Here is a 21508-nt window from a genome sequence, read left to right as displayed (position 1 = left end):
TACTTGTTACATACAGTATTATCCTCATTACCAGGATGGTGGAAGAACCGAGTGATGTGGAACGTGATAGGGAGTTAATTTACTGCCGAGGATGCAGAGCGGCACAGTCAGGACATGAATCTGACACTGTCAGGCCCACACGGAGGGCTACCAACAAAAGCAATGAGATGGCGGTCCAGTAATTCCAGTAAAAATACACTCTATAACTAACGGTAAAACAGCTGAGTGCAACAAATCCAAAAGTGAATCCATTACTCCTGTGCAATAACATTTTAATGGGCAAACAAAAAACAATCAATGGAACATCTCAAGCAAATTCAACATGAAAACATCTGTACTCACCACACAAATCTATATGACTGTTAATTGTTGAAGAGCAAAAACAGCTTACAGACCTTCAGTTTACATGATGATACAAAAACATGGTTGGCTGCAGTCATGCTACACTGAATCTGGTCACCTTTCACAGCGACGTGGAACAGTCTTCTCAGGTGAACAGCCTGGACTGAATAATTTATGACGTCCTGTCAATCTCTAAGACCAGTACCAACCACACATTACTGGGAAATAAGTGGAACTACCAATATAAGAACTTTCAGATTGGTTTCAATGTGTGCAATGTGTATAAATGAACATACTGAAGGGGCAGTTTGTTCCCTCTAGTTTACACAATGTGCTTGTCAACAAACATGTTTGACGTTTCACTGTAAAGCCGTAAAAAAAAATAATAATAATAAAATCGCATTTTAAAAAAAGCAGCTAAAGAAAAAAATCGCACATTAAAAAAAGCAGCTAAAGAAAAAAATAAAATAAATAATCAGTCCACCAAAATGGATCTTTCCAACTCAGGGTTGGCTACATTCTTCTTCTGCCGCTTCTTCTTGTCGTCCTTAAACACTGGAGAGCGCAGAAACGAGCTGTCGGTGAATTTATCTCCACGTCTCATTTTGCTGTTGCAAAAGAAAATACAATTTAGTTACCCACTGCTGTTTTCTGATACAATCAATACTAAAATAGGGTTGTGGCCAAAGTTAAAAAGGAATTCTGGTAATATTAAAACATGTAAATATAAGGCCCACTTTTAGAAATACCGGAATCCTCCTTTAAAAAAGGTCCAATGTGTAGCATTTAGCGGGATTTAGAGGCAGAAAAGCATATTATTTTCAGAGTGGTGTTTTCATAAGGGTATAATAACCTGAAACTAAGATCCATTGCGTATCAGTCATCTTAAAATTAGGCTTTTGTATCTACAGAGTGAGTGGGTCCTCTTTTAATGAGTCGGCCATGTTGCACCATTCTACAGTAGCCCAGAATGGACCTACCAAATGCTTGGTGAGTGAAGGGACTGGTGGCTCAATATGTTGCAATCTGCAATCTCACCGCTAGATGCCACTAAATCCTACACACTGGACCATAAATAGACAAGATGTCCTCACCTCCTGAGGGTTGGCTCTTTATAGCTGACCACACCTTTTCTTCTCCTGGTTCTTCCTCTGTTTTCACTGTCTGGGGTTGCAATGGTGTTGGTCAGTGATGTCAAGACTCCTGCTGTAACACACATTCAATTAGAATTAAGTCTCTTTTAAAGCCTTATTTTATCACATCATCTCACTTCAGAAAGTAAGGCCTAATTCAGAGCAAATCAGGCTTTGTGGCAGCTAGCGCAGGGTTGTGTGGCAGGGGAGTACACCACTGGGAGAGAATCATAGTTTGCTCCGCCTGGATTGCACTGTTTCCAGCTCCCAGCTCAGAAGCAACAACCCTTACATCTTCATCTCTATCTGAAACAACTTGGCAGCACAATGTTGTTTAAGGCATCCTAACATAATAGGGCCGACCTCTGAATGTTTGTGCATGTGTCTTTATTGGCCTGTATGTCAGTGTCTGTTTCACACTGCCACCAACCCAAGCCACCAACTCAATGCATGAGTATCTGACAAACTTTGAATGAGACACAAAAAAGCACTGGCTCTCCTCGCCCATTTCTATCCCCCTCTCCCTGTATGTGTCTGCCCTGTTGATTTTCCTTGTCGGCAGTCTGTTTTATAAAGTCGGCCTAAAAAACTCTGGTGTGGAGGAAGTTCTTCGTTAATTATGAAGCCTATCGAAACCAACGTGGTACTGAATGACAGTGCAACAACAAGGTGCACTTAAAAGCTTTTACAAAACTACTGCATACATACAATAAATAGAGGTTGCATCACAATCAATCATTTTAAGTTTAGTTTAAACACATTCTGTTTGAACTTTTCAATGCTGGGTCGCTCCGTTTTTTCCCAGCAACCCCTGCACCACCACAGCCTGAACACACCACCCACACTCAAAATAAATAGGAGGACTGGTGTTTTTGCCACATCGCCTGATTTTGCCTGAATGAGGCCCAAAAGTTTTAGTACTCAAGCCATCCTGCAGGACAATGACACAGTCACTACAGACTAACAACACTCAAGTGAAGAACTTAAAAAAATGTGACACTGGAGGACATGCTACTGCTGCAGGAGTTTGTATGTGTATGAAGGCAGTCACTTATGGATACTACACCTGGAGAGGCTTCAGATGTGACAGCTGCAGACTCCTCAATCACTGCCGTCCTGCGCGAGGTCTCCCTCCTGGGAGTAGCGAGAAATGAGGCATTCTCAGTGTCGGCAGTGCTGACATCTATGGCCAGCCATGGTGGCATCTCATCCGCCAGCAGGTTTTCCAGATTCTGATGAAGTGCATCATCACTACTGTCCATCATGTGACTGTAGCCAGGTGACACTTCAGATGTCCTCGTGTAGTTTAATGAAACTTTCTCTCGAGTTTTCCGCCTATAGACAACAAACGTCTCCCTTGGATTTCTGGTTTCTACAGGTGTATGCAGCTTGGATGCATTTCTACACCACTTTGGATTCCACTCAGTCTTGGACTGTGAAGGTTGTGAATCACATAAATGTTCAAAGATGTCATCCTTTTCACTGATGTCAGAACGTGACTGAACCATTTCAAAATCATCGAATTGTGCTTTATTTCCATCAGGTACACCAATGTGGTCCCCAAGATTACACGCTTCATCTTCAGATCTAAATCCTTTGTTGCTACGGCTACTTTCTTTCTTTGTCCTGTCTTTTAAATGCTCAACACATTCCTCCCTCTGCATGAGTTTCTTCTTACTGGATTGAATCCTTTCCTCTCTCCTGGCTTTTTTTGGTTTCTGAAACTCGGGTCCTGAAGTGCAGCCTTGGTCCAGCGGTACATCATCATTATCGATGCTACCCAAATTGCCTTGAGGGGTTCCTAAATCCTGAGTGGCCAGCCAAGAACGCTTACCAGAGCTCTGTGTTTCCTCGACAAAGAGTCCATTACTGTGCCCCTGAGGATTTGATTCTGAATGTTGATGAATGACACCTGCGTCCATTACTGTTGACAGTTCTCCTGCCTCACAGTTGGAGGGTCCTGTAGAAGGCACCAAGTCGTGCTCAATGGCACCCACTTCTAGTGATGCACTGTTTGATGAGGTGCCATTGCTGGTCACTGAGATAACAAACGTCCCCCTGCATTTTGATTTCTGACTCCCCCCAGAAATTGCTGCAGTCTTCATTTTTCTCTGTGGTTTTGTGTCCACATCTTCTTCTTCCACTTCATTGCAGACCTGTTCCAATTGGGACTGACTGCTCTCACTTTCATGCAGTGGTAAAGGCAAAAAGTCAGACGTTTTCCTGGTAACTGAGGACACCCTCCTTCCTTTAGTCCTGGACCTCCTGCAGGTGATTTTGGACCTTGCTTCTTCTGCAGTATCTTTTTCTAGCAGTAATTTTACACTGTCACCGGCTTTTGAGAAATGATTTTGAGGATCCTTGAAATAATCGTCCTTTTCTGGTGAGACAATGTCACAGGAATCTGTTTTTGATGTGGTCGGATCACAGGATTTGAATTTGTCCTTTTTCCTTTTCTGATGATTGCCTGCTTCAGACTTCAATTTGGGAATGCGAGAGGTAATGACACTCCTACACTGTGTTTTGGGTGACTGAAGCTCAATAACCTCTTGGTCTCTAATATCCTCTAATGCATGGTCATCTGTCTGCAACAAAGTGCCAGTGGGAGCAATCTGAACATCGCTCAACCTAGAATCTGCAGAGTTCACTTGTGGATTTTCAGCCTCACTTGACCCACGTGCTTGTTCCTTATTCTTCTGAACTTTTCGCATGGCAGAGTGGCCTGTTTTTTTGGCCTTGGTTTCCACAGTGACTATTTCAGTAGCATTTGGTAGAGTCATCTCCATTGTTGTATTCAGAAGTATAGTCTTCTCTCGCTTGTTACCACATTCTGGTTCAGTTTCTAAAACTGAGCTACATGGAGGATGAGCCTCATTAGAAAGAGATGGCCTGGGGTTCTCACATGTGCTTTCAACTGAGGGGGTCTGACTGCTCTGGAGACAAACGACTGGCTTCATATCAAACCCAGGGAATCTCACTGACATCCTCTCTACTTCATTCCTAAGGCTGCTGGACCGACGGGATGTTCCTGACTGGAGAGATTGTATACTGTGACTTAAACGCCTTGCCTCAGCATCTCTGTTTCCTGTGGAAGAACAAAACAAATGATTATTTCCAGGGAACTGTACATCAGTATCTCAGGGCAGTTAACAGCAAATAATGATGATTAACAACACCACTTCTAAAGCTCTCTACCATTGCAAGTATCAGTGGAGTTTCTGGGTCTGTTCTGGGTATTGAAGACATTTGCAGAGATGTTTCCTTCGGGCAAGTCTGCTGTTACTTTTTGGAGAGGACACAACAAAGCCCCTGAAATGTCTGGCTGAGGAGGTAACTCATCTGGAAGCCTAACAATGGGAGGGGATAGGGAAAAGACAAGACAGAGAGAAGGAGCAGATGTCATTCACCGCTGCCTAAACCAAACAATCATTCTCAGTTCAAAGATCAATCTGAATACAGTGTTTGCTCACATTCCCGCTACAATATTTTCTTTGTTGATGTCACCAGATACGGTCTTGTCTACCTCGCATAGTTTCGGAAGATCCTGTGGGGGATAAAAAAAAGTTGCAATCACAAATTATGTCTAGTATAACTTCATATTGCTAAGCATTATCAACGGCCATCGTTCACTCTTCTATCTGTGAATTTGGTTAGATATTAGTCTGACTTTTAAACTCAGTGTGGAACACAGAAACTAAAGATAAATATTGGTTTCTTATATCAGAATAGAGCATGATTCTCTCTTGAGGGCAGGCAAACCATTGTCAAAATGACTTTCATGTCTGTGCTTGACTACAAAGATCCTGTTGTCACTGCCCTGTTTCGTTTCAGGTGATAAATATTGTACTCATCAATGTATAACATATGAAAAAGTAGGCTGGTCATTGCTAGCAACAAGCAGAGAACTACACACAAGCCTTTTTGTTTATAAAAGGTCTCCTGCTGAAGCCGCCTCAGTACGCCACTTCTTTTCTCTACTTTAAAACAACAACAACTACAGACCGGTGGCCTGGACTACGAAGACACTTCAACATACCCAGGATATATTTTAGTTATCTGACTTCACTAACCCCAACAATCGCAATCACGCTAAGCAGTCACACAAAGGTGGTTATCAACGCGATAAGTCAACCCAGGTTTTCCACATCTAGCCATCAGCGCATCACACAAATGGGGAGCCTGTTTGCAGCATCTGACCAATCACAAACATGGACAAGTCTACCTGAAGTAGAGCAGAATATTTTGTTAAGGAAGAGCAAACTCTTAGACAAATAGAAGTAAAGTAACTAATATTATAGTTTGGTTTTCCTATACAAAATATTCTGCTCTGCTGCCAGTAGACTTGTCCATGTTGTTGCAAACACCTTCCCTTTGTGAACTTGCCCATTGCAAGATGTGGAAAACTTGCGATGACTTATCGAGTTGATAACAAGCTTTGTGTGACTACTTGACGTGATTGCGTTTGTTTGGGTTGGTGAAGCCAGATGACAGAAGCACATCCTGGGTATGGCCTCACAGTACAAGACTTGTGTCTCTCATTAGTAAATAATGTACATGGGCAGACTGGTTTCAAGCAGCTGCATCAAATTAAGAGAATGAATTACAAAGGACTTAAAAATCCCATCCCACTGAATTAATCTGAACTTTTAACTTTGGACCTTTTTAAAGGGTGCCTGTGATTGTTCTTAAATGGCCGTGTTTATTGTGTCTGTAATCATTTCAACCACTGTACTGAGGTTTCTCTTGGAAACGAGATCTTGCAACAATGTTAAACCTGTTAAAATAAAACGTTTGATAGACTTTCACAACCTGAGACATCGCAGGAGGGATAGTCAAGAATTTTATTGAATTATTTATCATTTTTCTATATAATACTTTTTTGTCAAAATTCTCAAACAGTTGTGGTTCACAGTTCTAATCTCTCATTGAGACAAACATATGGGATTTTCAATATTTCAGCAAGTGTTGTAAAATATCTATAATCCAACAATTGTCATGCGAAAGAGAAATTGTAAATAATTAGTTAGTGAAAGATCCTTACACTGTCAGAGAATAGGTCAACCACCATGTCCAAGTGCTGCACAGTGTTGCTATGAAGGTTTTGTAAGATGAGGAGCTGGGTGAGAAAAAAGATGAACTACAGTCAATGCATCATCAAATCAAAAAGAACATTTCTCAGATAGTCAGTGCAGTACATCAAATACATGTGTGGTCAGGTTGCCTAACTACTGTAGGTCTAAATAAATCTAAGCAAACAACAAACTTACCAGTTTCCTGTGCTTGTATTTCTTGGTGGCCAGCTCGAAGCATAGAGCCTCTACTTGTTTCTGAAGGTAGACGATCTCCTTCTCCAGCTGCGAGCTCCTCTCCTTCTGGGCTTGCAAAGCAAGAGCTAAGGCCTTGTTGTTGGTCTTCAAAGAGACCTTGAAAAATGAGGTGTCTGGTACAGATGTGAAGAAGCATCACAGTATTAAGTTTGGTGGGAGAATAATTTAACATTTTCTCTTTCATCAGGACATGTCTAAGAACAACAAAGCGTATAGTACAATGCAGTTGTACAATGTAAGGCACAAAGAACTGGTTTGTAAGTTTGTTCAGATGAATTACAGACTCACTGAGAATCTTATTTTTTATCTTGGATGCTGCAGCTGTAGTCTGCTTGGAAGCCTTTACAGGTTTCATGATCCTCACAGGCAACATGGTCAGATAGACACGAAGGACTGCGTGAGAGACGAGATCGATAACCTGAAAGAAAATAAACGTGTTAAGATTTTGTACAAAAATGACCTAACACACCCAGCAGCATATAACAGAGCTGGCCAGTGTTGGTTTCGATATGTGTGTGTGTGTGTGTGTGTCAGTTGGGCTGAGTCGCCTACATTAATGTAACTAGCTAGCGTTAATACACATACTGCATAAATTAACATTACTAATCTGGGACTATGAATGATAGACCGACGGGCTTTAGGCTTAGGTACAAATAAAGCTAGCCGCTACAGTTTTGCTATCCGCCCAACACTTTCAGCTGACAAACTGGGGAAAGTATTTGTCATCTTCTAGTTGCTGTATCCTGTCGTCCAAACGTTATAGTTAGCCGACGTTAGCATTAACTAACGTTAAGTTATTTGAGTGGTGTATCCGCTGTTCCAACCGGTGGAACTGGGAGCACTAGCACGTTTCTCTGGAAATTTGGACAAACTTACCTCTAACAACCTTTAATCAGCGGTACACTTTCTCTCTCGCAAAAATGATATTCTTGATATCGTCCGTGAATTTGGTCAAAGAAGGCTCATCGTGGCCTGACTGAACATATCGCGGAGACGCCGCTGATTCCGTTTCAAACATAAACAAAAAGTGCGCCGTGAGTCCTCGAGGGCGGGTCCTCCTTCTTCTTCTCCTTTTGGTTTTATGACGGGTCGCAACAAGACGTCACAGCTGCATACCGCCTCCTACTGGGGCGGATCCTACAAGCAAAATGATAGTGTTGGTGCGACCAGAAAAGGTTCTGGGATATCAGTCTGATGAGGGAAACTATGGAACACTCTTAATATAGAGCTAAAGCAATGTCCACACATAAAGCAGTTTGAGAAGGTATAAAGACATGATTTTCACGAGGTACAGGAATGAAGAGGGGGTCTGACAATCACTAGGTGTTTACAGGGTTACTGTTTATTTACTGTTTATTTATTTATTTGGTTACTCAATATCTATTCTTTTTTCCTCCTGTTCTTATATCTATTGTATTCTATGTGTAAAAAAATAAGATGTAATCATCATATTGTATATTATTAATTGTATTTTACATGCATAATGAGATATTGCATATTATATATATATATGTATATATATACATATATGTACATATATATATATATATATATATATATATATATATATATATATATATATATATATATATATATATATATATATATATATATATTATATTACGTATATGTACTGTATGTTATATATAATAATGTACCCACATACAAAAAGATGTCAATGTGATTAGGATAAATATGTTTTCTTAAATAATGAATTTATATTTTTGCTAAGGACAGTATATCAGTAATGAATTTATATTTTTGTATGAAAAAAAAGTTTATCAATATTATATTTAGACAAGTTTAGGAAAATTAATTAGAGTATATGTTTGGACCAACCAAGGAAGCTGGTTAATTATCATTCAATGACTTATGGAGAAGGGGTAGGATTAAATACGTTTATACTTCTTCTCACTCCTTTTTGAATACGTAAACAAAGTCATCAAGTGTTTGATAATTTCTTCTGCTTGATCCTTTTCATTGTCTGTAAATATTGTTTCTGTCTTTCCGCTATTCTTTTTATTTATTTTTTGTTATTTGTATTTGAACTGTTATTCTTGACAGGGACAACATCTCTCCCTCTGGTGCAGTCAGAACAACCTGGAGCTGAACACACTCAAAACATAACCAGGTACTTCATGCATATCCATTCAATCTTTAAAAAAAAGTATGTTGTCGGTCATTGCTGCTTTTAAGGTTTGCCCTATTTCTACTTGAAGTATCTATCTATCTATCTATCTATCTATATATATATATGTATATATATATATATATATATATATATATATATATATATATATATATATATATATATATATATATAAATATCTGAAAAATCTGATTCCACTTTTTTATTCCTCTTCTCATATATACACACACACATATATATGTGTGTGTGTGTGTGTGTGTGTGTGTGTGTGTGTGTGTATGAGAAGAGGAATCAAAAAGAGGAGTCAGATGTTTAAGGAGCTCTGCACAGTTACATTTCACTGTTTCTCCCTGATCCTGTGACGTGCTCTGAGATATTTCCCTGGTTCCCCAGCAATATCAGGTTTTCCCCTTGTAAACAAGAAGTATGTCAAATTCTTGGCATTTACTGAAGAATCCGATGTTTATGGCTCCATACAGGCTGCAGAGCTGCAGTGAAGTGTGAGGCCCTATCACAACATAAACAGTGGTCTCCTGTTGGACCATGCCATGACCTTGCCAGCAGTATCTTGTAAATGTATGTGTTTTAAATCCATAATGAACGATGTTTTTAAATGACCGATGAGTAGTGAGCACCATTTTGAAGGTATCCTATGTTGAGAACAGAATCATTCGATCGATATTTCTGAGTGTGAGCTTTGCTGCCTGTTCTCCTGATCACAACAGTTGGGTTGGATTCAGTGCAGGTTTCGATTCGTCAGGGCTGCTTGTGTACGGGAGTCGGCTTTATTCTGCTGTTTTACAGATGACTTCGAAGTCGGAGTGCTTCATACATTGATGTCAGATTCATATACTGAACGGGTAATTCACATTTTTTGCTGTCATGGCAGTTTAGTCACATTTCACGACTCAACTGCTCAAGGAATAAGGGTGTTGCAGCCTTCCGGCTAGTTAGCATAGGAGGCTAACATTAGCTAGATAGCTCGGCTAAATACAGCTGTTCTACTGTACATGTCGCTAAGCTAGTTGGCTAACCCTATGTTGGTTATTTTGTGTTACAAGTTGTTGCTTCTGATAAAACATTTAAGCTATACATCAAAAGCTGAACTAATTTGATAATATGCACAACATTATATTGCAAATACAATGACGGAACGTTATACATTTAATTATAAAAAGTGCAATTAAATGATCTAGCTAGTTGAACTCCCTACAGATGATAGCTAGCTCACAAGCCAGTTGCTTGCTAAGTTAGGCACATCCACTGGTTGAACTATTGAAACTCTATGGGGTTATCTGTCTGTAGGCTATCAACGCATCCAAGTAATAGTAAACATGATATATGCTGTGTACATCAGCTATGTAACAATGTGGAGTGCATAGTCCTTAGCTGTCAAATGGTCAGGACACAGCAGTCATGCTACGGCCTGTTATGATCACATGACGGGGTGGAGAATTTTGATGCTGCTACTTCTGCTATTTCCTCCACACATGATCGAAAATGACATGCATTGCAAACTCGAAGTCTGTAGCCTTCATCAAAGGGTAAGTGTAGAGGAGATGTGAAGGGGTATCCTTGTTTTATACACAGTTTGTAAATGAAGCAGAACTGTATCTTAGAGTATCGGTTGTAAGGCGTTATCAGCCAACTGATCTGTCGGACAGTCCTGTGATAGGTCCGGTGTCATATGGTTATTTGTATCGTGTAGCAGTGCTGTGTGGATTTAAAATACGTCATGTTGGCTGCTGGCTAACTAAAATCAGTTTCCTTATTAGGGAAAACAGAAATGTCAGAATCACAGAAAAAATAAGTTTGTTTCCTTTCTGATAATAAGAACCAGAATCCGACAGATCTCTTATAAAGTCATCCATTGGTTATTATACTGTTTTAGAAAAGCTATAATTTGAAACATTTAAGGTTATGTAACATGCTGCGGTGGACTTTGTGTTTTTTATCATAACGTTATTACTGTTCATTGCTCATTGTTCAGTTTGTATAGGGCCACAAGTGTGATAGCTAACATGCAATCCTCAGTGAGCTTACCAAGTGAAATGAACCGTGGCTCTGGTAAATCAGTCTGCTGTTTAGTGATTAAGCTTACAGCACCTGCATTTCCTGTGTGATCATTCTTGTGCTTTCAACCACTTCTCGTGGATTGGCACATTGACCGTAGGGACTTCCTGTGTGCAGTTTTGTAGACACAGTTTTAATGGCAGCAATTTGGGCTGGGCAGTATATTGCTTTAATATGGATATCGTGACATGAGACTAAATTATGGTCTTAGATTTTGGATATTGTTATATGGTGATGTTGTGTAAGTGTTGTCTTTTCCTGGTTCTGAAGGCTGCATTACAGTGAAGTGATGTCTTTTTCTGAACTTACCAGACTGCTGTACTTGTTCTAATATTTGCCTTTACCTACTTAGCAATTATATCCCTATTACTGATGAATATTTATCACGAATCTCATTGTGTGAATATTCTGTCAAAGTAGTAGTAGTAGTAGTCAACCCTACAGTATTGTCACAATATTGACATCGCGGTATTTGGTTAGAAATATTGAGATATATGATTTTGTTGCCCAGTCTTAAAGGTGCACTATGTAGTTTTGTGGGAGGATAAACAATAATAACAATAATAAACAAACTTGGTCCAACTTGTTTTCATGACTGAATGATCTGAATAAACAAACTGACATTAAAGGACAACACAATTTATACTGTTAAACACTTTGTTTATATGTGGCGGACCCTGCCACCTTTCTAGCTTTGAACAGTGTTCAAGGACCTTATTTTCCTCTGAGAACTTCTTGTTTATTCACTTATTGAAGTGGAATTTGGAGTTTATTTTGTTACCTCATTAATAATGTAAAAATCAAAATTCTGAGTTTGAATTTCTTCTCCAAAACTACATAGTGCCCATTAAACATTCATGAAGTGCTTTTGAGAAGATTTCAAGAAATCAAGATGTGTATCATATCTCCAAAATATAAATAACAAATTAATATTTTAAAACCATATCGCCCAGCACTAGCGGCAATAATAGAATGGTGAGTAAGAGTTCGGTTAGGTTGAGTCTAACCTAAATTTAACATACAGTCAGATCAGCAGAGTGTTTTGGTCAGTGTGCTTTGACAATGTTGATTTGATAAATGTGAATGTACGTAGTTCTAGTTTTCGGATTGTCTTTCAATAAATGACAGAAAAGTCATTTTAAAGTGCAAGATTATAAACAGCAGAAAATAAGATGCCAGTTGCTAGAAACAAACAACTGCGGCAACCTAGCATGACTTTGGTGAGTAGTTCCTATGAATAAGAGCAGGGGAGATGAAAGAAATTCATGATGATGGTATTAAATTCAGCGTATGAAAGCGCTGTAGTTGTTCACGGTGCCATAACTGATTTATCGCAGACCTATTCATCTGTTCCAGGACCTGACCACTGACTGATGTGCGTCTACGTGAAGAGATGCCACAAATTGATTAAGCGTCCTTTCACCGTGTAAGGAAGGCTCATCAGTTACACATTCCTAAGATATTTTTTCCCTCTGTCGCAGGACCAGCAGTGACATGGCTGCTGATGACAAGTCCTCGTCTTCATCCTCGACAGACTGGAGCGCCGAGCCGCCGGTCATCTCGCCCACCAGCCCCTCCCACCTGACCCACTTCAAACCACTGACACCGGAGCAGGACGAGCCTCCGCTCCGCTCTGCATACAGCTCGTTTGTCAGCCTGTTTCGTTTCAACAACAAAGGTCAGGAACCCACACAAGCATGTAGATGTAGTCATATTATTAAACATTAAATACCAATCTTTTGTTTTTCTTAAGTCCCTTATTGTCACTTTTGTTCTATCTGTGTGAAGGTGATGTGTTGCTGATGTACTGTATAGTTCAGGGATCTTCCAAGTCTGACACTGTTGGGACCCCTTCAGACAAGCAGTTTCTAGCAGTGGAGGCTTTGCGGGGTGTAAACACAAAGTTTTATGTTGCCATGGAGTTAGTGAGTTAGCTGTGGGCTACCACTAACTCTTGATCATAATTACCTCTGCCAAGGAGGGTGTGTCTTCGACCATGTCTGTTTGTCGTTGTTTGGTTGGTTGGTTGGTTGGTTGGTTGGTTGGTTGGTTTGTCAGCAGGATTACACAAAACCTACTTAACGTATTTCCGCAAGCTTGGATGGAGAATGGGTCTCGGCCCAGAATAGACCCCGTTATCTAATGTGCGGATCCGGATAAAGGGATGGATCCAGGAATGTTTTCTTACTTTCTTTAACATTGTGCGATAGGGCGTTTTTGACATTTTTCATTATTTTCTTGGGGTAAGTGTAGAGGAGATGTGAAGGGATGGATCTTGATGAAAAAAATCTTGTGTATTTAGGTGGCTAATATCTATGACTGAGACAAAAGGGGACTGTTGGGCCTTGGTAGCGGTATGCACTACTGAGTGCCTTTTTAGTTTACACTGAAAAGGGTAATACAGCACGATGTCATTCAAACAGTAATTTATCGATGGTCCAAAAGGTAAGCAGCACTCCTCGCCACAGTAGCCTAGAGTTCAATTTCGACCCATGGCCCTTTGCTGCATGTCATCCCCTCCCTCTCACCTTTGTCCTATCAAATTAAAGGCCAAAAAAAAAATTTTAAAAAATAACTCTACTGCACTGAATTTCTTAGTTTCTAGTTTCCACTGGTTCTGGTTCCTAAAAGGAAGGCATAATTAACATATTTGTATTGAGGGGCACAAAACACATCCATCTTCACATACACTTCAGCTGAACTTAGAATGTATTTTGGTACACAACAAGGACTAGAGATTTGTCCCCCATCATTTGCATTGAAATTGCTTTTGGAAGGGATCTTTATTCAGTCGGTGTGGACAGGAGGAATAATTATAGCCACCGAAAACCAACAAGACAAGAAATGTGAACATATCCTTTAATCAAACATAACCTTTGGAGGCTTACTATTGGCTGATTCAGTGCTTGAAGGAGGTTGGGATTTTGTATAAACGTAACTGTAGTCCTTGTCTTACAGCATACTGTATATTATTCATGCAGTTTAAGAATCACACATAATGCTAACTAATACTTTTTGCAAAAACGTTTTAAAATCCTAAATAAAAAGTTTTGTAGCATTTATTAGAAGTTATACACAAACTGCCCCCCTGGGTCGGACATTTAAGGCGTGTACAGTGCTTTGTTGTCATGTTTGAATTTGGTAAAAATGAACATAGAGGAGGTAATATATCATAAGCCTCACATACAAAAAACTGAAAAAGTCCTTTAGGTTTTAGATTCTGATGTTTGAAGATTAGTAAATAGTGACCATGAATGTCCTATAAACTGAAGTTATGTGCAGTGCTATATTTGTTAATCTTGTTACGAGACAGCTTACTGATTTATTAACTGTTACAAAGGTCAAGGCCTTATTTAGTATAACATCAAATTATTCTACTCACTAATATAAAAAACATGTATAAGGCCGAAACACATCAAACATTACAGTGTGCTAACATCTTTCCTGACCAGTGTTCTGTAGCAGTTTACAGAAGTCGGGGAATTTAACCACAGTCTTGTGCCGTCATGTGATAGAGATGGCCTGCCTGGACCAGTGAGCCACATGACTCACGTGTTTATAGTCCAACCTCTGAAGTCCTGCTCTCTGAACAACACTCCTCCCCTCACTATGGCAGCAGGGGCCTCACACCGACAACACAGATGAGATTACAAGAAGAATGTTGCACTATTTTAATTATGTTAGAATAGATAGAAACAGAAAAGGTTTGAACAAAGATTAAAAAAAACTTTCATCAAGTTTAAAATTAAGTTTATTTTATCAAAATGCCCAATGTAATTTAGTTTTTGATTTCTAATTTACAGAGCAGAAAGATGTAAAGAATTCTCCACATTTGAAAAGCCATAACAAGCAATTGTATTGTATTGATATGAATTGATTATAGATAAATCTGTATTAAAGGCAACTATTTCATGCATTTTGAATTGATGAATTTAGGAGTTAAATTATCATTCCCCTAGAAGTGAGTATTATGAACTACAATCTCCCCTTATAAGACTTTTGTCACAATATGATTAATGCAGAGCTGATAAACACTGACATTGAATTGTCAGTCAGTCCTGACCCTGAGTGAACTTCATTACTACAGAAGTGTGTAAGTTTAGTTTCTTTGCTGTCTCTGCTTTGACGTGACAGCTGAAGGTGAAAAGTGCTGATTAGATGCTGAGAGGAGACCAGGTACAATAACATCCTGGAGAAACCTATCGAAACTTTGCAGTAGCAAGTAGGGAGGTAAAAGTTCTCAGCTGGATGACTCATGGATCAAGATTCAAAAAGAAATATAATTTGGAGAACCAAGGAAAAGATAAACCACCTTGCCCCTATGAACCAAGAGAAAGTAGGAGAAAGTCTAAAATGTGGACACAACAAATCTTTATAGATCCATGCTATTTTAAATTGTCTTTGCTCACTACGACTTAGCTATTTTACCCTCAGATATGCATAAACTACAGGTTACAAACCTCTTTTTGAAATAAACAATATCAATGTCATCTTATTGGTATCGGCCATGAAAAGCAGGTAATTATTGGCATCACCTAAAAGAAATCCATTTTGTGCATCACTTTGTTGGTGGAGTGATATCAGTGTGTTGTCAAGGTTTGGTAATATGTGGTGGTATCTTCACTTTACAAGTATATAAATGGGAGACAAAACTCAAAATAAAAATGTAAAAATCCAAAGATGATTGGTGCAATATATATAAAGTACAACGTAAAACCACAAGGAGCGAAGAGAGAAGATGCAGGTCACACTGTATTTTTGGAATGTCAGAAAATGCAAAGCTTTGTTTGTTTGGGTAGAGTTGGAAGTAATACTAGGTTATTAATTACCAAAGTCATGTGTTGTGCTATATTAAGGTAGTCTGATAGGAGAAAATATAAAACATGAGGACCAGTGTCTTATTAAAGTTTTAATAGCGGCAACCAAAAAGACAATCCCATGGAAATGGTTCAACACGGACGCCGCCACGTGCCGACTCTGAGACACTGACTGGACATTGTTAAAGAGATGTACAATATGTAAAGACCCACACATGTTCTGAGAATTCAACAATTGGAGTTTAATGAAAAATGAAAAACGTGAACTGCTTATTAAACCCACCACAAAGATAACACCTTTGTATAAAGACTGATATGTCTGAAAGTTGTATCAGCATGTATATGCTGTACCTCATTGAAAAAAATTATTGATTTCTTTTGTAATAACAAAACGAAAAGCCTTAAAAAAGGGCGGCTGTAGCTCAGGAGGTAGAGAGGGTCATCCAGTAATCTGAAGGCTGTGGTTCGAATCCCTGGTTCCCCTGGCTGCAATGTCGAAGTGTCCTCGAGCAAGATACTGAACCCCAAATTGCTCCTGATGAGCAGTTGGCACCTTGCATGACATCAGTGTATTGTCATGTGTGTAAATGGGTAAATCTGACAAGTGTGTAAAGCACTTTGAGTGGTCAGTAGACTGGAAAAGCGTTATAGAAATGCAAGGCCCTTTACCATTTAAGTTAAACAAAACTTAATGCAAGTTGTTGGTTTCTATTCACAGTTTTAGTGGTTATTTCTGTACAACTATATAATAAATAAAACACTCCTCTGCTGATGCCTAAATAGTAATAATACAAATATAGTAGTAGTAAATAATAATAGTAAATAATAAAAAAACACTAATTTCAAAAGCACTGAGTTGAATACAAAAATAGATGAATATAAATATAAATTAGGTATAAAAAAGATTATATGATATAATATAAAATATTGTTCTTTGCTTTGTCTTACGTGTGTGTGTGTGTGTGTGTGTGTGTGTGTGTAGAAGAGGGACGTCCTCCCTCAACTGTTTCAGAGAAGCCAGATGTGCCATCCCCTTCTCCTCAATCTGAGAGGAGGAGCTGGTCCTCCAGTCCTTCCCACTCACTCTACGGTTCGAGGACGCACCGGAAACAGCACCCAGACCACCTCCGACGTACCTCCACTGTCTCTGGTAAAACACACACACAGAGTACAGATGTTGCTTTTTGAGGCTTGTGTGTGTTTAAACAGATAGAAAAGTTGTCTCCAGGAGGAAACAGTCTTGTGGTGGATATACCTTCCAACAAACTCTTATTGCATGTTTTTTGGGATTACACAACGTTTCCAGCTGTTGGGGTAAGGTATTCTCTAAAAGTAGTGATTTGTCAGTCTTGCTGAATGTTTGCAGCTTGTCAAGTAGGCTTATATGTTTCTTGTTATGTATACATTAAGTAAAAGCCTCTCGATATCTTGATTGTGATAAAATGACTGAGGGCTTATATTCAGGATATATATACTGGGATTAAATAGGAGGGGAAACCCGGTAGGACATTTTATTTTTTTATCCCATCTGGCATTAATAATGCCTTTCTAAAACTTGACTTTATGAAACCCAGTGATTTACTCTCTTTTGCTACACACATTTGTTGATTGCAGTATCTGTCATTTTAAACACTGTCAGTGTTTTTAAAACCTCTGTGTTGTAATGGATAAACCAATCAAAGGGCCACTGATAACACAATAGACCTTGTCTTGCAACAAAAATGTTGTTTTCACACTTTGCTTTCTGTCATTGGATTCTACATATTCAACCAGTTGTAGTGAAGTTTTAGCACTTAATCCTAATATCTCTTACAGAGAAAACTATGAACAGATATTGTTGAACTATCCACAGTTTAGTTCTGTCCTTGTGTTTTTATTTGTCACTGTGAACATTAATTTTTCATATAAAGATCAATATGGCATTCTTTGCAGGGGCAAGACGTTATTTGACATTTAAAATTAAATTGAACACCGAAACACTCTGAAGTGAATTTTGGATCCTCTGGGATTTGTTAGTATTTTGATAAGAGAGGAGTGTACAACCTAATGTTGAATTTTTTGCATGATCAAGGTTTCATAGTATTTTATTTCATAGATGTGAATCCATTTGTCTGTTTTAAAAGATAGTTGTTGATAAATTAAAGAGAAATACACAGACAGGAAATGATTGTTCTGTTCACATTTCATACTTCATCAGAGGAATCTACAAAACAAAGTAGCAGACTTGTGAGAAAGATGTTGTGTTAAAAAATATGAATTGTTGAAAAACATCAGAAAGATGACTACACGAGCAGGCTGTAATATCCATTCTCATGTCTTTTCTGATTACAGTGGATTGGCCAGGTGAGGGGTCTTCTGCACTGTGTGGTTTTACTAAAGATGCTTTTAGCTTGACTGTAACAACTCGGTCTGAAAGAATGGCCTTACACAAACTGTTCTGTGTGTCTGAGTGCATGCGGGTGTGTGCGTGTGTTTGTTATTTGCATTTTCAATGAAGCGCTTTCTATTAGTCTTTGGTTTGCCCTAATGTTTGCCACTCAGGTACTAATAAGTGGAATGATCTTTGTCATGAATGGTTTGAAAGCTAACATCTACCTTATATATATGTTAAACATGTTTTTGTTCCTTGCCCAGTTTTTTTCTTGATCGCATCATGTGTTATTTTATACACATTTGCAACTTTTAAGGGAGTTATTCATGCAGTGTTACAGTGCATTGTCAAATGTTCCTCACTTAACTACCATGTTTAAATCCGCTGTGATGAAGAGGAATTAATATATTATCACCTTACTCACAATATATTCAAAAAATATAAATATTTGACAATGCAGTAGGATGGATTTTAAAGAACAAGTGGACTTTTTCAGTTGCTTTGTTCAGTTATTCTCTGTTTGTTTGTGTGTGTTTCTGCCTACATGTGTGATTTTTAGACGGCAGCAGGAAATCAGATACCCCTCTGAGCAATCATGACCCTCGCACAGCTGTACAACTTCGCACTGCACTGAAGAGGCTGAAGGAAATAATGGAGGGAAAGAGCCAGGTATTCACATCCAGTCTAACATTAACACTTTGTCCTACACTTTACCATCACTTACCTTGCTTCATTTGTACGTCATCTTGACATGTCTTAACTGTATATTCAATTGAAATGGCTAACTGCCTCTCACTAAAAAAACTCTAATTTAAGTCATACAGTGGGAGTGCTGCATGGGCTGTATACTTACTGACTTGAGAAAAGCATCTGATATAGTAAATCACAATGTTCTCCTCTCAGGACTGTCCAGTTTTAAATTATTGTGGATGTAATTAAATGGATAGAGTCTTAACTTTGTATGAGAAGATGATGCATCGGAGCTAGAAACAAGACTTCTGCTTTGTTAATACTCTGTTGGTGTCCTGCAAGGACCTCATACTTGTATGTTGTAAGTTGTAAGTTGAAACAGAAATGTATGTGGATGACACTCATTTTTGCACATGGTAAAGACAGACATGAAGTAGCAGTCAAATTAACATCAACAATGGCCAACATTTCATATTGGTTCTCACATACTTACCTGACACTTAACATGAAGCAGATGTGTTACACTGAAAAATACAATCTAAGGAACTTTAAATTAGAAACCAACTTCTCTTAGATGCAGCAAAACGGTACATGATCTTTATCATTGTTTTCAAACATCTCTCACTATATGACAAGCCTGGGAACAAGCTAGAAAAACACATGTCACTCCAAACACTCTATAAAAGCAGTGTGTTTTGCTGATGTTAGTGTACAAAGTGAGCAATTATCAGGTTTCTCCCTCCTTCATTAATAGAGTTCATATCACTGCGCTCAGATAACGGAAGGACAGCTAGGTTGACCAACAGAGGTGACTGTGCGTACAGCACAGATCTTAGTCAGATCCAAGTTACTGTATATAAGAGAGTGCCACAGTGTCACTGTTTTTAAATTCAAGATGAAATCATGGCTAAAATCAACCCAGTCATGCACCCATCATGCATGAATGCAGTCACTTTATGTGTCTAAATGTTCTGAAATCTTATTTTTCTGCTGATGTTGTTGTATAGTGAATATGTACTGTCTTGTATTGGCATCTTTATACTGCAGTGTTAATATTCTAAACATGTTATCACCTGTTTCCTGCCCAGGGATGACAGATGTAAATTAGCTTAAAGCTAACTTTGATACAGCCAAGAAGCTGTGCACTGTTCCTGACAGACAGACAGACAAGCAAACAAACAAACAAACAAACAAACAAACAAACAAATCGATGTATTGACACAGCAGTGAACACACACTTGCTGTGGATGTTTTGATAATAAATGTTTGAGTCATGGCGCTTTGAAAGCCTTGCCATAAGCTAAAACCCATTCACTAGCTCTTAGTGGCTAAAAGTGGTGAGCTCTGGTTAATGTTCCCTTTTAGGACAGCGATCTGAAACAATACTGGATGCCAGATAGTCAGTGTAAGGAGTGTTACGACTGCAATGAGAAGTTCACAACCTTCCGCCGCCGGCATCACTGCCGACTGTGTGGCCAGATCTTCTGCAGCCGGTGCTGCAACCAGGAGATCCCTGGAAAGTTCATGGGCTACACAGGTAAGTGACATACTCGTTAGTTAGTTTATTGTGCAGTGAAAATCACAAAATAAATCAACAAACTTAACGGTCCTCTTTGGAAGAAAGATTTTTGCATCTCATTCCCAACCTTCAATCCCAAAGCATCAGTATTTGACGAGTTGGGAATTAGAATCACGATTTTTTTTTTATTTCCTTTCCCTGTTTTTGTTTGTTCTCTCTCGGACTTCTCTCGGGACTTTAGGAGACCTTCGAGCCTGTACGTACTGCCGTAAACTAGCACTAAGCTACGCACACTCAGCTGACTCTGGCTCCATCGGAGAGGACCTGAGCGCCTTGTCTGACTCTCCCTGCTCTGTATGTGTGTTGGAGCCCAGTGAGCCCCGGACACCTGTGGGTGGGCGTAAGGCCAGCAGGAACATCTTCCTTGAGGAAGACCTGACCTGGCAGAGGTGAACACACACATACACACATTGGGCCAAACTAAGCCAGGGGAATCTGATTATTATCTTTCATCAGTTTATCTACCCAGAAAGAAACAAGTTCATATTTGTCATTTAGTCAGACAGAGTTTGACTCTGAATCAAGACGTGATTGTTGAATGTGTTGATGTTGAATTTGTTCCAACTTTGCATTTTACATCATGTTTTCTGTTGTATAGGATTTGTTATGTGCTGTCAGCACATGCAGTGGCTTTGTCATGTTATGATTTTGCTCATGATGGAAAACAACAACCCCAATCTTTTCTCCAGCCTCCTTCATCTGTGCTTGCTATTTTTCTGTCTTGATTCTCTGCTGTTAAAAGCATTTGTGTGTGCTTTGTATGTACTGTACCCCATGCACTTATCAAACATAATCATATTATGGCATGTTAAACATGCCAGTTAGCCCTGACTAGAGCCTGAATCTTTATGACCTTTATCATAAAGAGGAATTAACTGTATGCCTGCAACCACCGTGAAGTAGGACTCATTCAGTCAGATGTAAAGAAACATCTCACTGGATCAGCTTTGCAGCACGTGATCTGACAGGCCAGTAATGCAGTGTGGAAAACTGGCTCTAACTAATGAATATCTCGAAAGAAGAATAG

The 21508-nt window shown here is 39.0% G+C and overlaps 2 protein-coding genes across 5 annotated transcripts in view; one reads left to right on the top strand and one right to left on the bottom strand.

Moving 5' to 3' along the window:
• Positions 1-255: 255 nt before the first annotated feature.
• Positions 256-7831, bottom strand: sgo2 (shugoshin 2). 2 transcript variants are annotated; one of them, XM_073473899.1, is made up of 9 exons: positions 7679-7831; positions 7091-7220; positions 6743-6915; positions 6517-6591; positions 4946-5019; positions 4671-4822; positions 2542-4560; positions 1437-1548; positions 256-950 (listed from the first exon to the last, which is right to left on the bottom strand). In XM_073473899.1, the coding sequence occupies exons 2-9, from the start codon at positions 7173-7175 to the stop codon at positions 818-820; spliced, it is 2823 nt and encodes a 940-aa protein (XP_073330000.1). In that variant the 5' UTR covers positions 7176-7220; positions 7679-7831; the 3' UTR covers positions 256-817. The 2 variants fall into 2 exon arrangements, with proteins under 2 accessions (XP_073330000.1, XP_073330001.1); XM_073473900.1 differs by having other exon boundaries at positions 526-950; positions 1437-1545; positions 7679-7764.
• Positions 7832-9724: 1893 nt separating this feature from the next.
• The window catches only part of pikfyve (phosphoinositide kinase, FYVE finger containing), a 34362-nt gene continuing 22578 nt past the window's right edge, over positions 9725-21508 (top strand). For 2 of the 3 annotated variants that reach the window (XM_073473337.1, XM_073473336.1), the window contains exons 1-6: positions 9725-9811; positions 12506-12702; positions 16824-16991; positions 18772-18881; positions 20268-20439; positions 20663-20870. In XM_073473337.1, the coding sequence (XP_073329438.1) occupies positions 12519-12702; positions 16824-16991; positions 18772-18881; positions 20268-20439; positions 20663-20870 (842 nt within the window). In that variant the 5' untranslated portion in view covers positions 9725-9811; positions 12506-12518. Of the gene's footprint in view, positions 9812-10451; positions 10496-12505; positions 12703-16823; positions 16992-18771; positions 18882-20267; positions 20440-20662; positions 20871-21508 lie in introns of those variants that run through there. The other variant, XM_073473335.1, reaches the window with a different exon arrangement.

Source organism: Pagrus major, chromosome 9 (genome assembly GCF_040436345.1).
Source record: "Pagrus major chromosome 9, Pma_NU_1.0".
Classification (NCBI taxonomy): Eukaryota; Metazoa; Chordata; class Actinopteri; order Spariformes; family Sparidae; genus Pagrus; species Pagrus major.
Note: the sequence above shows the minus strand (reverse complement) of the source record. Positions and strands in the feature narration are given on the sequence as shown.

Bases quoted from the DNA above. Each gene is read 5' to 3' on its own strand.
- sgo2 (XM_073473899.1), bottom strand. From the start codon at position 7,175: ATGTTGCCTGTGAGGATCATGAAACCTGTAAAGGCTTCCAAGCAGACT. The intron at 6,916-7,090 runs GTGAGTCTGTAA...CATCTGTACCAG, and splicing joins GATAAAAAATAAGATTCTCA to ACACCTCATTTTTCAAGGTC. The intron at 951-1,436 runs GTGAGGACATCT...CTTTTGCAACAG, and splicing joins AAAGAGCCAACCCTCAGGAG to CAAAATGAGACGTGGAGATA.